The 26,575-nt window shown below is 42.3% G+C and overlaps 2 protein-coding genes across 6 annotated transcripts; one reads left to right on the top strand and one right to left on the bottom strand.

The window, feature by feature from the left end:
• Positions 1 to 4,432: 4,432 nt before the first annotated feature.
• zbtb48 (zinc finger and BTB domain containing 48) lies at positions 4,433 to 13,263 on the bottom strand. 4 transcript variants are annotated; one of them, XM_039799976.1, is made up of 11 exons: positions 13,180 to 13,263; positions 11,556 to 12,277; positions 10,926 to 11,233; positions 9,562 to 9,667; positions 9,385 to 9,477; positions 9,203 to 9,289; positions 8,179 to 8,333; positions 7,100 to 7,236; positions 5,725 to 5,889; positions 5,532 to 5,620; positions 4,433 to 5,022 (listed from the first exon to the last, which is right to left on the bottom strand). In XM_039799976.1, the coding sequence occupies exons 2-11, from the start codon at positions 12,246 to 12,248 to the stop codon at positions 4,615 to 4,617; spliced, it is 2,241 nt and encodes a 746-aa protein (XP_039655910.1). In that variant the 5' UTR covers positions 12,249 to 12,277; positions 13,180 to 13,263; the 3' UTR covers positions 4,433 to 4,614. The 4 variants fall into 4 exon arrangements, with proteins under 4 accessions (XP_039655910.1, XP_039655907.1, XP_039655908.1 ...); XM_039799973.1 differs by having other exon boundaries at positions 13,047 to 13,200; XM_039799974.1 differs by having other exon boundaries at positions 11,556 to 12,274; positions 13,047 to 13,196.
• nol9 (nucleolar protein 9) lies at positions 12,987 to 26,575 on the top strand. Of its 2 annotated transcripts, none has more exons than XM_039799978.1 (13): positions 12,987 to 13,090; positions 15,638 to 16,161; positions 17,448 to 17,658; positions 17,849 to 17,979; positions 18,332 to 18,467; positions 19,099 to 19,195; positions 19,376 to 19,473; positions 20,132 to 20,299; positions 20,403 to 20,655; positions 20,784 to 20,898; positions 23,473 to 23,647; positions 24,784 to 24,917; positions 25,042 to 26,575. In XM_039799978.1, the coding sequence occupies exons 2-13, from the start codon at positions 15,694 to 15,696 to the stop codon at positions 25,159 to 25,161; spliced, it is 2,106 nt and encodes a 701-aa protein (XP_039655912.1). In that variant the 5' UTR covers positions 12,987 to 13,090; positions 15,638 to 15,693; the 3' UTR covers positions 25,162 to 26,575. The 2 variants fall into 2 exon arrangements, with proteins under 2 accessions (XP_039655912.1, XP_039655911.1); XM_039799977.1 differs by lacking the exon at positions 12,987 to 13,090 and adding an exon at positions 13,238 to 13,632.

Below are 26,575 nucleotides of genomic sequence, written 5' to 3'. Positions count from 1 at the left end.
GCACAAATGTCACCTTTGTGTTGTTTGTCAAAGTATTAATTTTTTAAGTGCAATGTCTTATTTGCCCAATTCTGTGTTAAAGGTCCTATGACATGGTGTTCTTTGGATGCTTTTATATAGACCTTAGTGGTCCCCTAATACTGTATCTGAAGCCTCTTTTATATAGACCTTAGTGGTCCCCTAATACTGTATCTGAAGTCTCTTTTATATAGACCTTAGTGGTCCCCTAATACTGTATCTGAAGTCTCTTTTATATAGACCTTAGTGGTCCCCTAATACTGTATCTGAAGTCTCTTTTATATAGGCCTTAGTGGTCCCCTAATACTGTATCTGAAGTCTCTTTTATATAGACCTTAGTGGTCCCCTAATACTGTATCTGAAGTCTCTTTTATATAGACCTTTAAGCAGTGATGGGCTTATTACTGCCCCTTGAAAGCAGAAAAAAAAAAACCACTACGGTTGGTGAGAACCACAGTTGTGGTGGGTGTTTTCCCCCTCTTGGCCACAAGGGGCAGCAACCAGCCCACTCTACACTTAAAAACAACTTGGAAAAGCGGCACAAAGGTGACATTTATCCTTTATGCTTGTTTCTGAACTGTATTTTTTGGTGTTGCAAGAGAAAACACTTCAAGGATGAAGACTTACTGCTTAACTTCCCAACCTTCGATAAAGAGCAGCACACAGCCTAGGGCTGGGCGATATGGAGAAAATCAAATATCGCAACATTTTCGATATATCATCGATATATTGCCCAGCTCTAACACAGCCCCTTCCAGTCCCCGATAGGGCCATAGGTGTTTCTGTGTATACACAATAGACTGTGTATGCACGTCCCCACTTCCTCCCCCAAAATATCCCGGATACAGGCGACGCCATCTTGAAATTTTGGCGGTGGAGCCGCGCTTTCGAAGTCCCGCCCATACACCCGCATGACCAGTAGCGAGTCAATCCCAGCTGTCAATCATGACGTTACCCCCTGTTTTTATAGCATCAAATCACTAATGAAAACCAAACTGATCACAAATATGCACACCTGAACAAACACCAGCGTGATCAGAACTACCTAAAATGACCAAAACCATCTTTGGGGAAAAAAATGTATTTGAGGCATACTTAGATTTTTTTTTTTTAGTTAGGTCCCTGTCTCATCTAACATGGGTGGGGGCTGGGTTTATGACTTATATTGCATCCAGCCACGGGGGCGATCCAGATGTTTCTGCTTCACTTACAGTCTATGCATCAACCCCTGGTATGGACATCTCTGTGTTAGCAGTGAATTACTTTGGATAGTTTTTTTCTACAAACACAATACATTCAATTAGTTGGAGTACTACTGCACGTGGGAATAAAGTTGTACGATGCCTTCTGAGGCTCCAGAGGGAGCTGCGCAAAATTTGAGTCCGCGTCGGTTTGGGGCTGAAGACTACAACTTAAAAAATGAAGAAAAAAAACCCAACTCTGGGGTGTGTGGAGTTAGAAAGAAGTCAGGTCACCTGACCTCTGCAGCCTGCTCCTCATCTCTGCTTGAGGCTAGCTGCTCGAGGCTACATTAGCCGCTACGAGCCTAACACACCCAAATCTTCCGACAGCACTGTTTCCGGCCGAGTGGCATTGTGGGTAATGTAGGCGTCTAGTTTTAGCGAGGAGGAAGAATGTGTGGAATAAAAACAAAAAAAGACTATCTCTGGTTCTGCTGCATGGAGTTTGAGCCTTTGTTTGAGTCTGTCAGTGTTACAGGAGTGCAATGCTAAACCAGAGTGGACTCTTTTTACAATGTGTAGCCCAGAGCGAGAGCCAAATATGTGTTCAGTAACAGCAATAATCTGTTAACATTCCAAAAACGACGACAATCACAGTTGATATCTAGCACTAAACTGACATATGGCTTCACAGGGAAGGGTTGAAATATCTTGTACTCGAAGGTGTGCAGAGGAATCTCCTGTCATCGTAGTATGATTTCAGGATGGTTGCATGCGGCGTTGCCTTGTACCGGGTTGATTCTCTATTGCTGGTGATATTTAGGCATCTCCTTGTGTCACTCCTGACCCTTAAACTGGGCTACAGCAGCCTTTTATAACCACCAGTCGAATGTGCATGAATAATTTCTTTTTTAGGATTGTGTTTACGGATGTTTTCTATGTTTATTTATGGATCTATTTGTGCTGTGGTTGCTTACGATGTCCCTGCCTATCATGTTGCGACAAGAAAAGTAACAGTCGGTCAATGTTGGTGATGGGTCGCCAGTAACTGGAAGTGCAAAAAAAAGAATCTCAGTTTGAGCTTTAATGTTGTTATGGTGGTGTCAATGCATCATCGATTTCTTAAGTTTTCATACAAGTTTGTGACGTTGAATCAGTTTTGTAGGTACAGTATATTCTTAAGCTCCCGTACTGTGTTTGTATAATGTTTACGGTGCGGTTACCATAAACTAAACTGCAGGCAGGCAAGTTCATTCTGCAGAGTCACATTTGAAAAGCTGTTAGCATGTTGCTAATATACTTCTAATAAACAATGGACAGTTGTTGCAGCTGAGTGTGAAAAGCTTTTTATAAAACGTGTATCTTTGAGCCCTAATGAACTGTTGAATACATTTCCTTCCACGTAAAATATTTGTAAAGCCTATTTTTTATTTATACATTTTCATTCTTCACATCCATCTGTGTACTAGCAGTCTTCTTCTTCACTGCCTTTGCGGGAGCATTGCTGCGCTTCTTTGTGCGTTATCGATCACCCTCGTCCTAAAAAAGAAAAACATTACTCCATAGCGCTGCTAGCGGTCAAAAACTTCACTTTAACAAGGGGCCTTTACTTAGAATAAAATTATCCTAAATTTCCCTCAGGATCAATAAAGTATCTATCTATCAAAGGTATCTGCTCGATACAACATACAGTAGAATTGTGATATTTTCCGTGACAATATCAATACAGGGCCCCCCAAGTGTCAATCTTTTATTATATAAATTGCACATGAGAATTTATAGAATAATAGAATAATCAATTGCTTTTTCAGTCCACTAGATAGATGGTGCAGTTGAGTCAAATGAACAAACAGAAATTTATATTTTTTAGATATAACAGATGTTGACAAAGTTTTCCTTTGAGGACATCATTTTAAGTAGAAAAAAAGGTAATAAATTGCAATATATCACAGCATAATGTTTAATTGTTATATTTTCTTTGTTTCATCCATACAAAAACACCTCCCCGTAATCCATATTTTTCCATAATGTTTCCCCCGGTTACAGTCTTCGTCAGGCTGTAGCCTTATTTTCATCAGGCAGACACGAGAGTGGTAGCGATATTCTCATCTAACTCTTCGCCAGAAAGAACATTAAGAGTATTTCCTAAAAATGTCTAACTATTCCTTTAACACCTTCAGAAACAAAAACTGAGCACCACGGAGGATAATTTATTACTGATGTTCCAGAGTTTAGCTGCAGTAGGCACAACAATAAAAGGAGGCTTAATAAAAATTAATAAATAAATGCAGCCTTCACAAGCATGCAGTTCATATACTGTTGGCTACTAACACTATGAGAATGACTTGCTGCTCTTCTCTTGCATGTCTAGAAACTCAACAGTCGCTGACTATGTTGCGGTTTCATCTTTGGATCTGTAAGGCCAAAGGTCCTCCCATCACGTTTAAAGGGTATCTACCGGGTCCCCCCCCCGGACTCTATTTTCCGATGTTTTTGTGTGTAAGTGACTGATAGGAACAACAATCTTTAAAATTGGTCTAGTATTAAGCGTGAACGCTGTAACGGGCAGCCATAGACCGTGCTGCAATGTAACCCTCAAGTGCAAACGTTCGGCATCAGTTTGGTCCACTAAAGGTGCTGTTTTTACCACTGACCGGCTCAGATTAATATTCTAAGTGTCTGACAACATTATGGGAAGGATCCCTTCAGAGATAGACCTTTAAAACCTCTTTGAGTCCTTTCTGTTTAACCAGAAACAGCTCTGAAGTCACTAGCGCTAAACCCACCAGACTCCATTTAAATAAACAATACTTTTAGCGTGTATAGAGGCAACATATAGTTACATGTAAATCGGTAAACGATGTGTTTATTTCAACCAAAACTAGAGTTGTGATGGTTGGAAAAGTGGGACGACGACCCAAAACTGCTTTTTATAGTTTTATTTGGTTTCTGTCCACTTTGAATGAAGTGTATTTTCCGATTCTAAAATGACTGTTTATTTACATGGAGTCTGGTGGGTTTAGCGAACGCAATTTCACGGATGTTTTTATGTTTAAAAATACTCTTTAACAGAAAGGTCGACCTCCTTAGAAATCCTTTTCATAATGGTTTCAGACACTTAGAATAATAATCTGAGCCTGTCGGTGGCAAAAACAGCACTTTTGTGAAGGTAAATACAAGCTGGACAATTTCCCTATTAACTTACATTGTAGCCTGTTTTGCGATCTTGCTTAATACAGGACCAATGTCAAAGATTGTTGTTGCCATCAGTCACTCAGACACAAAAACGTAGGAAGATAGGGTCCAGGTTGAAAGAAACGGTAGTTACCCTTTAAGTCCTTCTCATTAAAGAAGTGGTCTTCACAGTAACTTTAACTCTGCGCAGGGTTGCACACAGTCGCTGGTCTTTCAGTCCTCAGGTCTTACTCTGGGATAGATTCCCAACCATTCCCTCCATAACCATGGTGGACTCGTACTCCTCAGAGAAACTCTCCTCGGCCGCCTCCACGTATCCCGGGTTCTGGTTGGACACCACCACCTCTATCACCTCGCCGCTCGACTTGGTCACCCCGCTCACCGTGCAGCTGGAACCGAGGCCCGTCCCCGAGTCGGCCTCTGGTTCAGTGTCGGAGTCCTGGACGTCGGTACTCTCCGGGACGTAGTATGTGTCCTCGGCCACCAGCGGCTCTTCCACTTCCTTCGTCCCTCCGTTCTCACCGGGAATTATGTCCACGACCTGCACTATCACGTTCCTCAGTTTCCTCATCCGGGGGTTGTAGTTCTCCGTGCGTTTGTGGATTTGAATGTGCCGTCGCAGGTGTGCCTGGAAGAGGAAGCGTGTGGAGATGCAAGGGACAAAATGCGAAAATTAATCCTCTACTATTTTGCTAATTGTGTTAACTTTCCATTATGGAAACTTTGGACTTTTGGACGAACCAAAAAAGTCACATAAAGTAAATAAGATTTACAAATGAAATGTTCCAACTGTCTTTAACAGTAATATAAATGCAGGCATACCCATGTATGCCTAAATTAAAAAAGTAAATACTATTATTAGTAATGTATCAGTAATCAGTGGGGGTCTGGGGCCTTGTTGCTGACTGCAGAGGGGAAGAAACCGCTTTTGTGGAGTGAGGTTTTTGGTCCTGATGGACCGCAGCCTCCGGCCAGAAGGGAGGGGTTCTAACAGTTTGTGTCCGGGGTGAGAGGGATCGGCTACACTATACAATAAAACCCCCACCGGTATTTTATAGAGCTAAATCAATCAATCCAAAAAGAATCCGGCAGATGAACCTACAGTGTAACTAAGTGCAGCCTTCCCAGTGGGCCTACCTGTCGAGTGAACTTGTAGCCGCAGTCTATACACTCGAACTTCCTCATGCCCTTATGGCGACGTAGGTGAACGCGAAGTTGCTCCCTCGCTGACGGAGGAAAAAATAAAAATAAAAGAAGAAGAATGGCATTAGCGAGTCCTGAACTCCATGTTCATCGGGCCACATTGTATAACCAGCGCGGTACATCTTACCTTTGAAGGTTTTCCCACATATGTGGCAAGAGTGGGGGCGGCCCTCCTCGTGCTTGCTGGCCTTGTGGCGGACAAGGGCGCCTTTCTCCGTGAAGCGCTGCTCGCAAACGTCGCAGCCAAACGGACGCTCGCCGGTGTGCGTCCGGTGGTGTTTATCCAGACTGGCTGGTATTAAAAAAGTAAAAAGAGAGTGATACATATAATATCTTAATATAAACGTAATCACAGAATATCTTTTGGAGTGAGAAATTGTGTTGGAGAATTGATCCGACTGCTGCTCAGTGTTTTGGTTAATCTATCTATCTATCTATCTATCTATCTATCTATCTATCTATCTATCTATCTGTCTATCTGTCTGTCCGTCCATCACTGCGCCCTCCTCGACTCCCTGACATTCTGAGACTTCATTCTTTCTTTCTTTTTTAAGTTCATGTTAATGGATTTTGTCACTCTTATTATTACACTCTTACTTGTATTTGGAGGACAGCCATGCTCTAAAAATTTAGAAAAGTACAATTGACATAATGCCGTGGGGGACGTAAACGGAAAGTATAATGGATTCAGTGAGGTACACCGCGGGCCCCAATTTAAGCCTGCTTAATTGGCACCATTAAAAATAAGCCAAATTAACTATTATCTATTCTTGTTTGCAATGCACCCATGGATGTACGGACAGCTATCACCGGATTACTTACTGCAGTAGGTAACCCTTATAAAACTAACTCTCTGTCATATTTGCTGAAACTGACCCTATGTTCCAGTAGAACTACATGAAGCAGGTCATTTAAAAAGAAATCTGGCTCCTCTGGCATCACCTACAGCCTGTAGTGCGATTTGCAAAAATCCACCGCTCCCTGTTCAGATGCACCAATTAGGGCCGTGTCAATCAACGCATTTATTCTCCCTTGTGGGGGGAGGGGTTTAGGAGACCGTTTTGGGCTTTAGCGGAAAAGGGGGGAGGGACTGAGAAGTTGTCGATGTTCAAATTTTTTGGCTAAGTCCTGGATCTTCGCAATCCTACCTACGGCACCTTTAAGTTCTGGACTTTTTTTCCCCCTGTGATTTCTAAGCAGATTTATGGACGTTTTATTTTGCGATGGCCAATGAAGATAATGGTATCCTTGGGAAATGTGCAGTAAGTCCCACTGAATCTAAAAAAATATGTGTATCGTGTCTGTGTGTTCTGATTGGACTGAGCTACGAGAGAGTGTGACATTTTTGGACTCTAATTGCAGCATTAGGGGTTACAGTAGGGCCTCCGTGAGTTGTGTCTGATCTAATCTATTCAACCGAGTTGTGTTGGCAGCGATGAAGGCGGCAGCGATGAAGGCGGCAGCGATGAAGGCGGCAGCAGACCGGCGACGACGGCCTTTACCTTGCATCCTGAAGGTTTTGCCGCAGAGATGACACTGGTACGGCCTCTCACCGCTGTGTATACGCAGATGCATGTTTAGGTTGTTCTTCTGGGAGAATGCATGGCCACATAAGTTACATACAAAAGGGCGCTCATTTCTGTAAAGCAGAAGAAAAAAAAACAATTACACAAATTCTATCAGTTTTTATAAGAAAATAAATAAATTGATCTCCAAATTTACAGGTACTCATATTATTTTAGAAGGCAGATTTTTATAGAGTTGTTCGGTCCCTCTATAGAGCTCAACAGTGTGGTTCTGGAATTAAAAATCCCATAGATTTTTTCCATAAGGATTTTGATTATCAGCCATTATGTCTAAACCAGTGTTTCTCAAATGGGGGTAAGTTTTTGTTGCCTTTTTTCATTAGCATTTAAATGTTTTTCAGTTACAGCTGTTGTTGGGTAAATCTATCGCTGGTCAGGGGGTACTTGGCTTAAAAACACAATTCAAATGGGGTACATTATTGAAAAAGGTTTTGAGAACCAGTGTCTAAACCATCTAAGGTAGACTGACCACGAGCTACGAGATTGTAAACCGAAGGTTTCTGCTCCTGTAGAAGCTAGAAGTCCGCACGAAATCAACCTTGTTTTAAGAAAAACATGTTTTTATTCACAATCTTATGGAGAAAAACTACACAACACACAATCCTAAGCGTTACAGCGACATCTCTGATTGGTGGACCTTGCGGTTACCATGGAAAGGTTTACCGCACCCGCAAACGGCTAGAGCGAGCTTCTACCATTGAAGTCTGTGATCGTTTCTGTACGCAGTCTTGCCTTTTTTAAATCCGTTTTCTTTTTTTTGCGCCGAATCAAATGTCTTATGGTCCCCGTTCATCTCGTAGCTGGCTGGCTTGGCTCCAGACTTTAAACTCTTTATACATAAGCATTTAATGAAACATCAATGGAGATATTGAAAGGGGGTGGGGGGTGGGGGGACTGGAACCTGAGTTGTTAAAAAAGTGGGCGGTCACTGTTGAGCTCTGTTGTGATGGAACAATTTGTGTAACAGAGGAAAAAGACCATCTCTTAACCTCTACCTGTGAATGGCTTTGATATGCATCTGCAGGCCGTTTCGGCTAGACGCTCGATGGCCACACTCCTCGCACACAAACGGCTTCTCGCCTCGGTGTTTGGCTGCTTCGTGCACACGCAGCTCCGTCCGAGTTAAAAAGGTTTTGGGGCACTGGGGACACTAAGAAAAGTGAAACGCTGTTTGAAACAGAATCAAAACTACCGGCTTATGCCTTGGGTTCAAATGTGACTGTTAATGAAAATATAAGGGCAACTGTGTCAAATCTAAAGTTCTGGAACACGATTCAAACCATTAAAATCCCTATTTACTGTCGGTACATCACCATAAAGTCTAAGGGCCCTATCATGCACCCGGCGCAGCGCGGCGCAAAGCCCAACGCAAAGCCCAACGCAAGTGTCTTTGCTAGGTGAAGACCCACGCAGTTGTCAATTTCCCGTCCAGCGCCCGCGATATAGCAAATGCACTTGCGCCCCATCTGTGCGCCCATGGGCGTGCCGGTCTTACAGGGAACAGGTGTGTTCAGGTGCATTCTTGGCGTATTGCTATCTTGAGGCAGTGGGAAGTGAACGCACCATTGCCCAACAAAAATCTGGTCTAAAGTCAATAACGCAGCATTTCATTGTTATTTTAACAGCAAATTAGTAAAATGCACCTAGGCTTATGTACAGCACGTGCACACTCTGCTTGTTACACACACACACAGGGAAGGGCAGCAGCACACAAACAAGTAAAATATTACAAATAAAAATATTTCGGTGCAAATCCATCATAATAGCAATGCGCCAAGGTCCAAATACCTGGCTTTTAAAGGGAATGGGAGATGACCCTCTGATTGGTTTATTGCATGTTACGCCCAAAACACTAAGTACAACCCTTTTGAACCATGCGCCCGGCACACCGACCCTTTTTTCCACCGTCAAACTAGCATAAGTGGATTCGGACACGCCCTAAACGCACCTGCGCCAGGCGCTTCACACCGTTAAAATAGGGCCCAAAGTCTCATCGAAAGACGATTTAGAAGAACTTACTGCGTGTGGTTTGGGATAACCATGGACCTTCATCATGTGAATTGTCAAGTTTTTCTTGTGCATAAACTGTTCAGGACAAATTGAACACTGAAAAGAAAGAAATAAAAACGAAGCACCACGTCAATGAAGATCAATTCAAATCTGAATAGGATTAATTGTGTGCCGTGTTTGTTGGGCTGTACCTTGTGGGGCATGTTTCCTGTGTGGGAGATGACGTGCAAACGTAGCTCTTCTTTTCCTTTAAACGTCGAGGAGCATGTCACGCAGGTGTACGTCTGTAATTGTAACATAGCACAAACACCGATGTTACACTTTCGTGGGTCTGACATGATACAGAAGACAGATTTAGAGCTACTCACCTGTACTTTAGCACAGTCTCTGAGCTCATGTAGCAAAAGATTCTCCTTCCTGAAGTACCTCTTCCCACATTTAAGGCAACCAAAGGGCCTCTCGCCTGTATGCCGCCTATGAATAATAGATAGATACATAGATAGAATACACTTTATTGTAAATTTGTCTTGGGCATAATGCTTCAATCTGTCGCTTCACAACACAAACATGTCACAGAGCAACCATTCTAAAATCGACATGAAATCTACATAAGATCAACAAAACATCTTAGGACATGAAGGAAGGCAGTGGTGGAATGTAACTAAGTACATTTATTCAAGTACTATACTTAAGTACAAATTGGAGGTACTTGTACTTTACTTGAGTCTTTTCACGCCACTTTCTACTTCTACTCCGCTACATTCATCTGACAGCTTTAGTTACTAGTTCCTTTACACATTAGGATTTTCGCATACAAAACAGTAGTTTATAAAAATATGTTTGATATTAATTTGACACTACCCAACAATATAACGTTTCCAGTTTCTAAAATGTGAGGATTTTTCAGCATCGAGTAGTTTTACTTTTAATACTTTAAGTACATTTTCATGATGATACTTACATACTTTTACTTAAAGCTACATTGTGTAAGAATTTCTCCCATCTAGCAGTGAAATTGTACATGACAACCAACTGAATATTAACTTTCTAGCCCCTCCCATCCCGAGCGCGTTTCAACTCCTACGGTGGCCGAACCCGAAATTAGCTTTTAGCATCTCCATCGTTTACACAATATTAACTTTGGTCTTGTTGCTTTGCCTGTCGCGTTGTCGTTTTAATTCTCTTCTCTTCGCTTCCCTGGCGAGTAATCTCCCCCTGGCATTCGTCACGGTGCCACGGAGTGTAAAAGCGCGAAAGGCGGAAGTATGTCCCTCTTTGGCTAATGTATTTTAAAGATGGAGGGTCAACATGCCAGCCGCCATTCGAGCAACTCGCTAGTATGTATTCTGAATGATTCTGAATGGCACATTCTACGCTTACGAGAATACTTTGATTAGTTGGTGGAAGTAATTATAACAATGGAGGTTTAAGTAACATTTTCAATGCAGGACTTTTACTTGTAGCAGAGTATTTTTACAGTGTGGTATTAGTACTTTTACTTAAGAAAAGGATCTGAATTCTTCCACAGAAAATATGCTATCTTAAAAAGTGACTAAGTATTAATGTGCGAGGTGCTGGTGTATTTGTGGCTCTTCTCTCTGTTGTGCTAAGATTTACTATTGGAGATCCGCAGCTTGAGAGAGGTTGGGATAAACGATAACTTAAACTTGAAGACACATATACCGGCTCTTCTTTCAACAGTAATTCAAAGTAAAATACTGCAGCCGTATACCTGTTGTGGACTTTGAGGTAGTATTTGCTCTTGAAGGATTTGTCACAGCTGGGACACTGCACCGAGTCCTTCTTGGAGCCTTCTTCCACAGCCTCGCCATTCTCCTTTCCGTTGGTTGTACTCTGGGCTTTGCGCCTCCGTGCCGTCGATGTGGACGGGGACAAGGAACTGGGCTCTTCAACGGGCACATACTCCTCATCGGTGTCTTCTTCAGTCATCCCCTCAAAATCCCCCACATCATCTTCCTCTTCTTCCTCAATTGCCTGGCTAACACCGTTGTCATTAATGTCAACCTGCAAGTCTGTTATCTGCAATATAGCACAAGACAAGTGTAATAATGAACACCACATACAATGTACATTCTTTATTTGCCACTTGTAAATACGTTGTACATTCTTTCCTGTGTATTTTTTTTGAGTAGGTGTTCTTGTATTTTGTTCTATTTATTATTTCTTGTATATTCTGTATGTGTGCCTTGTATTTGCTGCTGTTGCACAGAAATTTCCAAACATATTTTCCAGTTTGGGGTCAATAAAATCTGTCTGTCCGTCTGTAATCACTATCATAATTTGCACTTTGCAGTTGCATGTGGTAACAAATGTACAATCGCTATAATACTCATGTATTTACCTCGTTTTCACCAGTCTGCTGATCTGGGTTTGGGTTCTCCACAACAACATCATCACTTTCTCTCTCTCTGGGAATAAGTGGAGCCTTCTTGCCAGCTTTTTCAGGGACTGTTAAATCAGTGTCGGGGCTTACATCAGTCACCAGTCGCCTGGGGCCCTTCACTACACGGCCAGAGCGCGTGGTGGTAGTGACAGCCATGCTAAAATGGGTCAGAGCAGTGTCAAAGCTGGGCTCATCTTTTGTGATTGTGACCAAGTTCTCCTCTTTGACTGAACAATGAGGGGTCGTATCTGATGTGGACTTCCTAGGTCGGCCTCTTTTGCGCTTAAAAGGCGCAGGATCCAAAGTGTCCTTGAACTGCTGACAGAGTGTGAGTGCCTCTGGTACACACAGGCTGGTTGCTGCATGCTGCACCTTGTCCAGGTTTTCAGGGTCCAGCTTCAGCTCCCCGGTGTAGACGAAGTTCAGGAGCAGCTCCAAGCCGTCGCTGGGGCACTCCTCCAGGAAGAACTCCTTGGGCTCGTTGGGCTGCTGGAACAGTTCACTGAAACAGGCAAGGACGCCGCGATGGGCCAGGTACACCACCCCGCCTCCCACATTCAACACTGCATCACAAAACCTCCCTACTGCCCTCTGCTGGTTCAGGGAGGACAGGACACGCTGGGCATGGTTGCTCTCTTCTGCAGGCATCATTCCGCTTTCACTGCAGTCTGCTGCTGCTGCTGCAAGAGATACCCATACACCATTTATTTCACAACTCTTTGCACTCCCAGGCACCGTGGTACTATTTATAACCTTGAATACACAGTTTATAGTAACAGTTTGACAGTGTATATAGACCTGGGATTGTTTTTTTCATCATTTATTCTCTCAATTAATCAATTTGTCTATAAAATGTCTGAAAATAATGAAAAATTATAAATTTCCCAGAGCCCAAATGTGGGATCTTCAAATTCCTTGTTTCAGCTTACCATCAGTTAAAAACCCCAAAATGTCAAAGAAAAGCAGAAAATGCTCTGACAAGCTTATATGTTTTAAAAAAAATAAATAATGGTTAACATTTATCAAAATAGTTAAAGATATAGGCCTATTTCAACTCTATAGAGGTTGTATGCTGTACGTTGTTGTTATATATATTTAACATGAGAACATAATAACATAGAAATACAGAATATCAGAAAAATTGACATTTGGAATTAGTGTTGAAAATTTAGGAAAGCTCGATATCACTTGCATTAGGTTAAGTCATCCACTTCTTCAAAATGTAGCTAACTGAATTGCATGTGTGTCAATGATAGCTACCACATTAAATATATTATATTATTAAAAGTCTAAACACTTCCTAGTATATTTTTGCTGGAGTTATCATAATTCTACTAGTTGAAACAGTTTTTTTTCGTAATATTATTGCAAACCCCTATAGCTACCTACGCACTTCGACGTTTATTTCCTAGCACATATTTTAAGACACTCCCTTAGCATGGTACGCACCCCACAGCTGCTCGAGACTCACATCTGCAGTATCGATGGAACTGGTAATTTATCTGTTTAATTGTTAAGAAGCTGCACCCGCTCCGGGTGTACTGTAAATAGGTTGAAAATGTAGCAAAGCCGCTACATGCACCTTGTTTTCGTTTCTTGTAGGCCCCTAAAAACCGCAGAAGGAAGAGGATGTGACGCTATCTACGCGACCGAACTCCGGGAAAAATCTTTGTTGTCCGTTATTAAACATCAACATGCCCACCAGTGACGATAGAATATCTACAAATACAATTATTAAATGTGGCTACAGTACTTTTTGTTAATTTTTATTTGTGTGTGTGAGCACGCTAAATAAAGAGCAATAGTTTTGCTTAATAACTTAAACGTAAATAATTTAAACTCCGGGTTAAACCATAGTCAACCATCTAGATGCGGCGTCTGTTTGTGGCTCACACATGTACGCTAGCTCGTTAGCACTGCTGTGGTTACAGTTAACCAGCTCGTTGGCTTCACTTTACCAGTTATTAACGCTATCCATTTAATAAAACAATTAAGAGTCATCTCTACAGTTCCGCGTTGTTTTCCACAAGCGGGGGTGAGTTTTCTCCATCTGAATGCAACAATATTAGCTATCAGTTAGCATAGCTGTCAGTTCTTTTAGGGCTATGATAACGTTAGGTGCATGGATGGATAAGTGACGTTATTTTAAAATGCATTGTTGTCTGACACCTGGTTTCTCTTCGTAGGGTGGAAACGTGTTCATTTATTTATTACTCAGCCTCATATGTTGAGAAACTAACGTAGCTAGCTACATTATGAGAAGCATATACAGTTGGCTCGTTTTACGTCTAAGCATGGTTAGCTTAGCTTTCAGGTGCTATCAAATTGGCTAATGTGTTTTTAAAATGTATTGCCAGTGGTGGAAAGTAACCAAGGACATTAACATAAGTACTGTACTTAGGAACAACTTTGGGGTACTTCTACTTATGTATTTCCATTTCATACTACTTTCTACTTTCTAACCCACTACAATGTTTTCTAATACTTTGGTTAGGTTACTTAGCTAGTAGATTCAAATTAATGATACTAAATATTCATCAACTAATACATTATTAGGGGTGTGCAAAAAAATCGATTCACATCGATTCAAGCTCTACCGAATCAAATTTATAATTAATTTATTTTAATTGCATGTCTACTGCAATCACATGGGAAAAGTAACTACATTTACAGACTTTTTCTGAATCGTGCACCCCTAATTATTATATATTAACATTAAGTTAACCAGCAGTATATAAAGTAGTAAAAGTAGCTTCACATTTACCACCTGTAACAATGACGTGAACACATTACGTTTGATTATTTTGTCAAGTTTTAATAATTTTGATTCATTATTGATCGCTGGAAGCAAATTCACTCAGCAGCAGTATTTAAAGTGATGTACGCATTACTACATTAATAATTATAATCCAACAATATATAAATATGATTCGGTAGGCTACTTTTGCTTAAAGGTCCCATGACATGATGCTTTTATATAGACCTTAGTGGTCCCCTAATACTGTATCTGAAGTCTCTTTTATATAGACCTTAGTGGTCCCCTAATACTGTATCTGAAGTCTCTATTATATAGACCTTAGTGGTCCCCTAATACTGTATCGGAAGTCTCTTTTATATAGACCTTAGTGGTCCCCTAATACTGTATCTGAAGTCTCTTTTTACATAGACCTTAGTGGTCCCCTAATACTGTATCTGAAGTCTCTTTTATATAGACCTTAGTGGTCCCCTAATACTGATTCTGAAGTCTCTTTTATATAGACCTTAGTGGTCCCCTAATACTCTATTTGAAGTCTCTTTTATATAGACTTTAGTGGTCCCTTAATACTGTATCTGAAGTCTCTTTTATATAGACCTTAGTGGTCCCCTAATACTGTATCTGAAGTCTCTTTTATATAGACCTTAGTGGTCCCCTAATACTGTATCTGAAGTCTCTTTCCCGAAATTCAGCCTTGGTGCAGAATTACAGCCACTAGAGCCAATCCCACAATGAGCTTTCCTTAGGATGTGCCATTTCTGTGTCTGTAGCTATTGAGGAGAGAGAGGGGGGGGGAGGTGGAGGGTGGGGGTGTGGCCTTGACCAACTGCCACTTTGCTCATTTGAAAGCCATGATGTCTGTCTCTCATGGGTGGGCCAAATTCTCTGGGCAGGCAAAGCAGAGAAAGGGGAGGTAACCTTGCTCCTTATGACCTCATAAGGAGAAGATTCCAGATCGGCCCATCTGAGCTTTCATTTTCTCAAAGGCAGAGCAGGATACCCAGGGCTCGGTTTACATCTATCACCATTTCTAGCCACTGGGGGACCATAGGCAGGCTGGGGGAACACATATTAATGTTAAAAAACCTCATAAAGTGAATTTTCATGCCATGGGACCTTTTTAAGTTTTGAATGCAGGACTATTTTTTTTTTTGCTACACTGAAATTGCTACCTTTTACTTTTTTTAAGAATTTCTTCCAAAACTGGTTATCACTGAATGAATTAGTGTACGGTAATTTACACCTGGCCTTTCAGATACTAATTGTCTTGCCTCTGTCTTTGCAGGCTCCCCCCTTTTTGTTTTTCGTCGGCTCCCACATGAATAACTGCTGTTCAGAATCATGAAGGTGAAACCCGCACAGGTTAAGGGCCACGCTAAATCTCAGAAATGGAAGGACGTGAGGGGCAAACGGTCCCGGCCTCCCATCAGTTCCTCAGAGCTCAACTCCAGTCCTGTCGTGGCCAGGATGGCGAAGGAGCACCAGGCGTCTGTGAAGAAACAGCCCACCGTCAAGAGGTTGAAGAGTAAGGCAAAGCCTGTCTCCGACTCCAAGAAAAACACCCATCAGCCTGCATTTAAGAAATCTCCCACTCAGGCTAATGGAAGTTCAGCGTTTACAATGGACAACGGTTCAAATGACTCGGTGGACTGGAAGGAGTATTCCCAGTCCATTAATGGGAATGGTTTGGAGACCTCAGGGGACAAGCAAGATGTAAGCCCAAGTAGACTGGAGGGAGAGGCTCTCCATTACTGCGCAGAGAGAGATGATCGACAAAACCATGCAGTACTTGTCATGGAGAAGGATCAGGTATGCTTCAGGATATTTTGGTCTTGGTTTAGTCTGAATTAGGCCTCCTGCATGCTCCCTGCGTGGCGTGTCCTCCCATGTTAACAGGTTAGAGCTTGCACACCGCCTGCGTGACACGCACGTCTCAGGCGCGGCTCGAGCCGGAAAAACGGCGAAAACGCGTGCATGGTAGAAATGGGACAGACTCCTATTTTTCACACGACACGCAAGCGTGTTGGAAGCGTTTCCAGGCAAAATGGAATACGAAAAGATGTTTATATGTCATATTAATAAATGACATTTTGATGCTTGAAAGTCTCTAGGTTTTGACATAAATGCAGATATAAAACGTAATTAAAAAAAATAAATAAATAATTATCAATTTTCAAATATTGCACCTGTCAATACAGAACGAAATATTCTGTAGCCTATTTTGCCATCAATACTGCCGACGTTGTCTGTGCTGTAATCAAATCAGTATATACAGGATTTCAATTGGATTCTGATAAAACAATAACATGGACTTTATTATCTCAGGAAAGGGAATTGAAATATATATATATATATATAAAAATATTGACAAAATAAAGTTGAAGAACACACTAATATTTCATTTTGTCAATGGGAAACATATGTGTGTACAGACAAGGCTAGCAGCAGCAGCGCGGCGTCCGATACGTTTCTGGTGTGCAAAGACATAGAAAACGCCACGCGGCCGACACGCAACAGAAACGCCACGCTCACGCCACGCAGCCAGTGTGCAGGAGACCTCATGCATGGCGTCAGGATAAAAAATGTTAGGGTTATTTAAATAAATAAATCCTCATTGTAGTCTTTCTGGAACCTTACAAGTTGATTACTGTAATTAAGTTAGTTGCAGGTTTGAGGAAATAGTGACACCTTGAAAGAAGTTTAGTGATGTTGAATCACATACTCTGTATCTGCTTGTCCCAGAATTTCAATTGATCATTCAATATTTCAATCAATCAAACTAAACAAATGTATATTGCACTTTTTAAAACAAGCGATTGACAAAACTCAGGATGTTAAATATAGTAAAATGTTAATCAAATAGAATTAAATAAATCATAATGATCAACAGTAAAATGATGATTAGAAAAGAGTAAAATATAGCACACGGGTCCTTTTTTATAGAGCTGAACATTTTCTTATTGAATGGTTTGTGTAGCTGAAAGTACGCAGAAGGATCAGGTATTCTTCCAGGTATTTTGGTAAAGATCTGGCAACAATTATTTATTTTTTTGAATCCATTTATTTGACTGAGAATTACATTGACTCTCCTGCAGACCCTGTGTTTCCGTGGGAAGTGCTTCTTGACCTGTCTGTATGGTCGGGTGGAAGTGATGGGGTTCACTATTGAAGAGGGCCAGCAGTCCTATCCACTCTTCTCCCCAGCCTCACATTGTCCACTGACCATTAGAGCCCAGGAAAGCTCTGATCACTCGAGAGATGACCGATCGGAGGCTGCGCCCATCCTCCGCAAGTACCTGTCAGCAGGTATAAACGCAGTAGCGTGCCATGCTGCCATGTTATAAGAGAGGAATGTTCTCATTTTGCATATCTTAGGCTAGGAGGTTTTATTTGGTGACACAATACTGAACTGCGAATTAGAAAAACTAATTGTATCGTGGACTGCACTTTTCTTTGTCCTTTAACCCCTTTTTAAAAGTTTTTTAATTTTTTGCAGCATCGCGGAAAAAGTTGCTAAAACGGATTACGTCAAACTCCTCCATCATCCTACTGGAGCCCATGGAGACGCCGCTGACGCGGTTTCTGTCGAGCTTCACAGATCGCAGTGAATTGTTCAGCCCCCCGGTGGTGAGTTGATTGAGTTACCGTCAGTATTCACCTAATTGCAAGAAATTAAAGCGCACTGAATTTGGACTAGAGGTGGAATCAGGAGAACAGGAGCAGAATTTGTGTATAGGTTAATGTGTAGGTTTTTTAGGTTATTTTTTTTGTGCATTTTTTGGTTCTTATTTGATAAGACAGCTGAAGACAGGAAAGGGGAGAGAGAGGAGGAATGACATGCAGCAAAGGGCAGTGGGTCGGACTCAAACCCTGGGCCGCTGCGGTAAGGACTGAGCCTTGGTACAGGCGCCCCATGTTTGGGTCATTTATGAAATGTTATAACCGAAGCTCTCCCCCCACCCCTCCCGGTCGTTTGCAGAGTGAACTGATGTCAGCTGTTCTTGACACTCCCCTCAATGGTTTGGGTGTGATTCCCCTGGCCAGAGGCGTCGACGGCCTGAAGATGTCAAGCACCTACAGAGATGCTCTTAACATGGTCGTCAGCGCCTGTAGAGGTAAGCTCCTTTTTGACACACACCTCGTTAAGTAAATGTTATGGCAATTTTACATGTCTGCAAACATGTTTAAGTGCACAGGGAGAAATTAAGTGTCTGGTCCACCTGATTAAGATCCCTGATACATTTTTCAGAAAGCATGTGAGCAATTAGAAGTACTAATGCAACATTTTACCAATTCATGCGTGTGTTCTGCCAGACATTACAAAACAGGCAGCAGAATGCATTATCTAAAATTGATGGGGCGACGTCATGGTTTAGAGGTTAAGACACAGTGCATGAGCAGCAACGTCGCCGGTTTGAGTCCAGCCCGGGGACTCCTGTTGCATCTCTCTCCCTCGCTCCCCGTCTACTATCGCTATCTAATAAAGGCATGCTTCCCCAAAAAAATAGGTGAGATTGAGACTTTAAAATCCATCACCGATGCATCCTGTGAGAGAACAAACACTCTCCTTCCTTCACATCATTAAACTTTTGAACATAACAGACCCCTATGTCTGATGGAAAATGCCATTGACATTATCAGATGGCAGCAATGGTATGTGTTCCATGTCTGATAATGGCTGTACAAACAAACTTCCCATGTGATCCTGCCCTGGCAAATTACTGGACCCATGTCTGTCATTGACAGGGGACATGGATGGCTGTGCAGTTATCCTTGTATGTGGTACCAAGAATGTGGGCAAGTCGACGTTCATCCGCAGCCTCATCAATACCTTACTAAATCAGTAAGTTCTTATCTGTATGTATATATTAAATGTAAACTGATATTTTGTAATATATTTCTATTTCATCTACTAGATTTGTAATTGTAGTGCATCCCTTTTAACGTGTGTGTGTGTGTGTGTGTGTGTGTGTGTGTGTGTGTGTGTGTGTGTGTGTGTGTGTGTGTGTGTGTGTGTGTGCAGCACTACTGGTGTAGATTATTTGGAAGGGGATCTCGGTCAAACAGAGTTCACTCCCGCTGGTTGCCTTTCTTTGTCGACTGTCAGAGAACCACTTCTGGGTACGTTTTTTGTTTTGTTACTCTGAAGTCTTTAAAATGCTGTATTTAAACACATGGTTCACAATATCCTTGGAGTGGTATTGATAAGTGTTAAAGGAATGGTTCAACATTTCAGGGTAAAAGGCTTTTTTCACTTTCTTGCCGAGAAACCAGGGGAAATAGATCTTGCTCTCTGTCCGCGAAATCTGCCTCCCAGCACCTATAAAAGTCACTAGTTAGCAGGCCCACTGTGCAGAGTTTTTTTCAGCAGTGATACAAAATAGAAAATTAGACTATTTTTTGCTTGTGGTGGACATGTGTTAACATTCTGCGTTTAATTTTATTAATTTTTTTAATCTGTGGAAGATCTGCGGAAAATTCTAATGCTAATTGCTAAATTCTGCGTCCGCAGATTCCACGTGGCCATGACGTGAATTTAACTTTATACGATTACAGGTTTACGTGCCGAACTGTTACTTGGCTGTAGCTCCATATTTACTGTACAGACATGACAGTGGTATCAGTCAAAAAAAGCAAATAAGCATTTTACCCAAAATGTCGAACTGTTCCTTTTCTTATTAATCTGTTGTTTTTTTCTCCCATTTGTTATTCCTTTTTACTATTTGTAAAAAAAAAACAAAACATGGGCTTAGTAGATTTATGTTGAGTTATTTTTCAGGTCCTCCTTTCACACATCAGTGCACACCAGAGCACATGATCTACTACGGTCATTCGTCGTGCGAGGCGGACTTAGAACGCTACCTGGAGTCCCTTAAATCCTTGTGGCGTAGACGCTCCCCGAGCCGAGAGACTCCCGTCATTATCAACACCATGGGCTGGGTCAAAGGTCAGCGCCGGCTACCCTCGATGACAGAATGCGGAGAACTTTAAAACGTGCCCGCCGCAAACCGCGTCTGAACGTGCGCTTTGTTTTGGTGCTCTGTCCGCAGGTTTTGGATTCCAGGTGCTGGTGGACATGATCCGCTTCTTCCCGGTCTCGCACGTGGTCCAGCTCGGTCACAGCGGCATCACCCAGTGTCCCGCCCTCACGCCGGAGTTTCTGAGGACGGCACACGGCTGCCAGACGCACCCGCCTGCCCAGACCGCTCTGGACGAGCTCACGGAGAGCCACAGCCCCCCCCGGAGTTACACTCACCTTATTGTACAATCGGAGTTTCAAGGAGTGGGACGCCAAGGAACAGCGTAAGTACACATCGTATCATCATCATCCTCATCATCATCATCATCATCATCATCCTGTGTTAGCAGCAACGTGTATAAAAGCTTCCCCTGTTTCATAGTTTTTTTTGTGGATGCATTTTATGCGTCAGGAAACACCAGCGCACCAATGAGCACCGAGAGCTGTCATTGCTGGCTTACCTGAGTCAGCTGCAGTCTCCGGACCCCGGGCCAATCAGACCACTGAACAGCCTCACCCCCTACCAGGTACGTCCGAGTCACGATACAGCTGTATTCTGGGTAGGAGTCACATAGTTTTTTTTTTTTAGTTTTTTTTTATTTTATTAATTATTACCTTGGGAAATTGTTACCAGATTTAAAAAACTTGTGCAGTAGAATTTGGAATTCATTGAAGCCAATTTATTTTACAGTATTTCTCTGTAGAGCGGACAGCCGAGTGTTATAGTAGTCCTAGCGTGAAAAAAGGTTTGTCTTTCGTTTTCTTGCTGAGGGTTAAATGATGTCTTTCAAGTCTGTACTCTAAATATGAAGCTAGAGCCCGCAGGCGATTAGCGAAGATAAATACTGGAAGTAAGGAACATCAGCTCGCCGGAGCAAGGCTCTGTCCACAGTTAAAAAAAAAAAATAATAATCACCTACCAGCACCTGTACATTTTCCTTGTCACTGCTGCCAGCCAAGAAATGGTTCCAGTCTGTAACTCCCCGTAAAACCCCAAATGTAACTTTTTTTTTTTTTACATTTCAGTCTGTGTACAGACTGAAAGACATGCTGTGTTAATAACATACCTGCAAACTAGTTGCTTTTCGGCAAAATCCGCCGTTTTGAATGGGAAAATGTCATCCACGTGAATCGTGTAGATCCGAAGAGTTTTTATTTTGGCGGGGTGTCCGAGACCCGGTGCTAATACGGCACCGGTGCCATAACGACCATTATCTACCGGATCGAATAGCAACGCGGATTTCGGTGCCTTATTAGGTGCCACTTAAATGCCTGCGCTTCTCTCTGATGCTCCAAAAACGGACGTTAGAGGGAACTGAAACATCGCCGCACGGGACACTAGTTACGGTAACATTACACTCAACAGCAGGTAACGTTAGCCTACCGTTAGCTAGCAGCTGGAGTAAACACGGTTAAAATGCTTACAGCTAAACGGTGTAAAAGTGTGTCTGTTCACTGTTTTCACTGTAGAGGATTGTAACACCAGACTGTAGCTGCCGTTGTCTGAAAAACAACACAGATGTTGGTGTTCACTTCGCCTCGCCAGCCTTGTGCTGCATTCAAAGTTGTTGGAAAATACCCTTTTCCCATCCAGTGGTTGTTTTTGTCGTTTAACAGAAATTTACTGGTGAAATAAGTAATTGTTATAAGTAATTGTTATTACATTTTTTATAAATCATGTAATTTTGACCCTGTGGCCTTAGCAATAAGCAAGGCTCCTTTGGGCTCCTTTTTTATTTTTTAGATCAACTATTATATAATACACACACACACACACACACACACACACACACACACACACACACACACACCCCTAGAGGATTATTAGGAACATCCTACTAAGACCGTGTTTGACCCCCTTTCACCTTCAGAACTGCCTTAATTCTTGGTGGCATTGATTCAACAAGGTGCTGGAAGCATTCTATAGAAATGTTGGCCCATATTGATAGGATAGCATCTTACAGTTGATGGAGATTTGTGGGATGCACATCCAGGGCACAAAGCTCCCGTTCCACCACATCCCAAAGATGTTCTATTGGGTTGAGATTTGGTGACTGTGGGGGCCATTTTAGTACAGTGAACTCATCGTCATGTTCAAGAAACCAATTTGAAATGATTTGAGCTTTGTGACATGGTGCATTATCCTGCTGGAAGTAGCCATCAGAGGATGGCTACATGGTGGTCATAAATGGATGGACATGGTCAGAAACAATGCTCAGGTAGGCTGTGGCATTTAAACAATGCCCAATTGGTACTAAGGGGCCTAAAGTGTGCCAAGAAAACATCCCCCACACCAGTACACCACCACCACCAGCCTGCCCAGTGGTAACAAGGCATGACGGATCCATGTTCTCATTCTGTATACGCCAAATTCTGACTCTACCATCTGAATGTCTCAACAGAAACAGAGAGTCATCAGACCAGGCAACATTTTTACAGTCTTCAACTGTCCAATTTTGGTGAGCTCATGCAAATTGTAGCCTCATTTTCCTATTTTTAGTAGAGATGAGTGGTACCCGGTGGGTTCGTCTGCTGGTGTAGCCCATCCGCCTCAAGGTTGTGTGTGTTGTGGCTTCACAAAGCTTTGCTGCATAACGAGTCTAAGTTGATCTTCTATCAGCTGGAATCAGTCGGCCCATTCTCCTCTGACCTCTAGCATCAACAAGGCATTTTCGCCGCTCCCCAGGACTGCAGCATCCTGGATGTTTTTGCTTTTTCAGACCATTCTTTGTAAACCCTAGAAATGGTTGCGCGTGAAAATCCCAGTAACTGAGCAGATTGGGAATTACTCAAACCAGCCTATCTGGCACCAACAACCATGCCACGCTTAAAGTTGCTTAGATCACCTTTCTTTCCCATTTTGACATTCAGTTTGGAGTTCAGGAGATTGTCTAGACCTGGACCACACCCCTAAATGCATTGAAGCAGCTGTCATGTGATTAGTTGATTAGATAATTGCATTAACGAGAAATCTTGCAGGTGTTCCTAATAATCTTTAAGGTGAGTGTATATATGTGTATGTATGATGTGTCACCTTTTTCAGCCCTTCTGAGTTTGCAGGTATGTAATAAGTATCCAACCATGCTCCCTCTGGCCCATAGGTGCCCCACACAGCAGTATCTTTAGGTGTGATCCATTGCGAGGTAGTGCCCAACCACATGTTTTATGCTGCCAATGCCAGTCTGGTGGGACTATGCTGCCTGGGAGAGAAAGTGACAAGCAGGGGGGGCCCAGTCCTGCTGTCGCAGGCTCCCATCTGCCCATGTGTGGGCTTCGGTACGTATTCTGCCTGAGCTTTTGTGTGAATGCTCAAATATATATGTAGTTTGATCCTTTTAACTGTTTTTGTTTACTTTGGCATCACTTCCTCATTGTTTGGGGTCCCACAAACATCACTGCTAATAAAATGTAATATAAAGCATGTTTTGCTTCTGAACATATGTTGGCATGTATTGAAATAGTAAGGTGTTACCCTTTTTTTTGCCAAACTGAGCATTTTTTATGAATAACATGAAACATTACCATAAAGTGTTGTGAATTTACCAAATGAGCAAATATTTTACATTTTATGTGTTTTATATAGGCTATGCATGAACAAATACATATTTATTTTGAATTCACAAAGAAACTCTTGAGTATGTTATCCTAAATAGTGGTGTTACTTATGGTTGGGTTCAGTTAGACCTCTGATGAACAAACTCCAAAACTTTTCTGTAGCAGACATCAGTTTAAAATCATGTCTTTAAAGGCGCCCTGCCACACAAAACCGTTTTTACTTGTATTTTTTTTAAATATGTTCGGTCCATATGTGTTTGTGTTATGTGGTGAAAATGAACTGCTGCCTCCTCTGTCAGCTCTAGCCACTGAAAAGAAATGAGCAGAGAAATCCGGCCAATTACAAAAGCTGGTCAGTCTGACGTGGTGTTGCCTGAGCTCATTACTATTCGTGAGCTTGCCCAGTTGCGCCGGTTAAAGGATGCTGATAGCCAGGCTCTCATTGGCTAGCTGTTAGCCAATCAGAAACAAGCAGCTTAGCTCGTTGAATATTAATGAGAACTGGCACAATTCGAGCTGAGTCTTCCTGCAGGCTTTCTATACCACGCTAGAATGGCTTGAAACAAGGTAACCAAGGCATTTTTTCCAAAAAAAATGTTACAGAGTCCATGGTAGAACTTCATTTAACAGACATTACCACAAAGTAATGAAATATGTGTGGCAGGGCAACTTTTTAAGCAATTCTCATTAAATGAGCAAAGTCGTGACGTATCAAGGCAATAAAACAATCTCAAGTTTAAAGAGGGCCCCGGGGGTCTCCAGGGACCCCAAACAGAACATTGGGGCTAAAGTGATGGCTCTTGGTTGGTGAATTGAAATGTCAAATTTCAGTGCGTGGACATGCTAATGTGTTCCAGGTGTGCTTCGAGGCATCGACATGGCGCGTGGCCTGTACTTTTTGCTGACCCCTGTAGATCCCACCATCCTCCGTAAGGTCAACTGTCTCCTCTTGGGAGCGATATCGCTGCCTTCCTGCATCCTCACATCACAGGTCAGAAGACTGCTCTGTTCTCTCTTAACACAATACACTTCAAACACATCATTTTTCTCACTTAGCCATATAAAGTGGCATATAAAGCTTATTTTAACCAATGTCTTATGGTGTCCAATTTCAGCCGGGCTTTGAAGGAGAGATGCCCTATGTCACTACAGACTACAGTTTTGATCTCACTGGTGCAGGAAAGCTGCGAGTCTTCAAGGGACTGATGAGACCCAGTCAAATGGGGATGCAGTGACATTTTCTGCGTCGGTTTATTGCCCCTTACCCTTCTCGACTGGTGTCTCGCGCTGAACCAGTCAGCAGTGGCCTTTTGAATGTACAGAACTGAAGTTGAGCCGTATCGCATATTCTGCAGGACGAGATGGCTGCCTTCCTATTGCTGGACTTCTACATATATTTGATAGCGCTGAGAAGGAGTTTGTCTTTTCTGTCACATGGACAATAATGGGCGTTTTCGGACCGGAACACATATCTAATACCCCCCCCTTTTCTTTTTTTTTGTTTGTTCGAACACTGTTTTGAGGGACTTTTACTTCAGAGTAGGTACTCTCCCAGCACAAGAGGAACTTTGAGTGAGGTGAGTGTACAGTGATTGGTGGTCCCTGACGCAAGTGTACGTCAATGATCGGTTGAACACGTGAGCCAATGCAGCACTGGGAACCGCCATTTTGAACCGCTAGCTAACTAGCCAGCCACTAAATTAGTAAAATCCAACAACTTAATACTTCATCCACTCTTGTCACAGTGTAGAAAGCGCATTGCTATCGCCAGATGAGTGACAACTTTTTCGGCTCATTTTCTGTAACCAGCTTAGAATTTAAAAACATGATCCAATTAGCAAACTAGCGTTGGCTAACGAGACAAACTAGGGAATTCCACCTCACTTTAATGCTACACCGGTTACAGTAAAAAGAGCTGAACAGCAGGCTGGTGGCCAGCATAACGGTCCCTCCTCCTCACTCCCCGCTGCTAGGAGACTAACGTTACTTCGCTGGGAGGAGAGCGGACACTAGCTAGCTAGCTAGCTAGCTAACTAGCCTGCTCCAGGGACGGAGCTGCGGGGGAGTGAGGCAGAGGAGGACCGGCTGGCTTACGTCACTTCAGTGTTTCTATTGGCGGTGCAAATGCAAAATTCCTTAAAGGTATGTAGTTCTCGGGGGACCTCCCCTGTAGATATTTCCTCTCATTGAGACCCCAGAACTGTTTGGTTTCGAAAACCTCTATTATCACACTTTTTACTTAATTAAAGCTCTTGTTTAACATCTCTTCTTTGTATAGATGCATTCCAAAGCTGCAAAAGAATTCAAAAACCTGCCAGATATTAAATGAGAAACAACTTTGGTTCAGACTTGTGGTTTTCTTGCTTTAAAGTGCTAAACCCATCTTGATATTAACTTCAGTCATATAGTCCTAGATCCATATAGAGTGTAGAAGGCAGAGTTAACGAGGCTTCTTTCACACATTTTCTGTGAATCTGAAGCCCTTTTTTTGTCATTGTTGTGCTTTAATACCAGTCAAAGGTTTTACAGAAATGTCTATTTTTACTGTTGACTAACTCTGCATTAACTGCTGTACATTTGGTATTGTGTTAAAGGGACACAGAAATGTTCCGGCATTTGTAGGTCATTAAAAACTTTTTGTAAATGCAA

Source organism: Perca fluviatilis, chromosome 5 (assembly GCF_010015445.1).
Source record: "Perca fluviatilis chromosome 5, GENO_Pfluv_1.0, whole genome shotgun sequence".
Classification (NCBI taxonomy): domain Eukaryota; kingdom Metazoa; phylum Chordata; class Actinopteri; order Perciformes; family Percidae; genus Perca; species Perca fluviatilis.
This window is presented reverse-complemented; position numbering and strand designations above follow the sequence as displayed.

What these genes read in the sequence shown, in the direction of transcription:
- zbtb48 (XM_039799976.1), bottom strand. Translation starts at nt 12,248, where the DNA reads ATGATGCCTGCAGAAGAGAGCAACCATGCCCAGCGTGTCCTGTCCTCC. An exon ending in GAGACTGTGCTAAAGTACAG is followed by an intron (nt 9,478 to 9,561) that starts GTGAGTAGCTCT and finishes TTACAATTACAG; the next exon opens with ACGTACACCTGCGTGACATG. An exon ending in CAAAACCTTCAGGATGCAAG is followed by an intron (nt 5,890 to 7,099) that starts GTAAAGGCCGTC and finishes TTTTAATACCAG; the next exon opens with CCAGTCTGGATAAACACCAC.
- nol9 (XM_039799978.1), top strand. Translation starts at nt 15,694, where the DNA reads ATGAAGGTGAAACCCGCACAGGTTAAGGGCCACGCTAAATCTCAGAAA. An exon ending in CCGCAAGTACCTGTCAGCAG is followed by an intron (nt 17,659 to 17,848) that starts GTATAAACGCAG and finishes AATTTTTTGCAG; the next exon opens with CATCGCGGAAAAAGTTGCTA. An exon ending in GGTCGTCAGCGCCTGTAGAG is followed by an intron (nt 18,468 to 19,098) that starts GTAAGCTCCTTT and finishes TGTCATTGACAG; the next exon opens with GGGACATGGATGGCTGTGCA.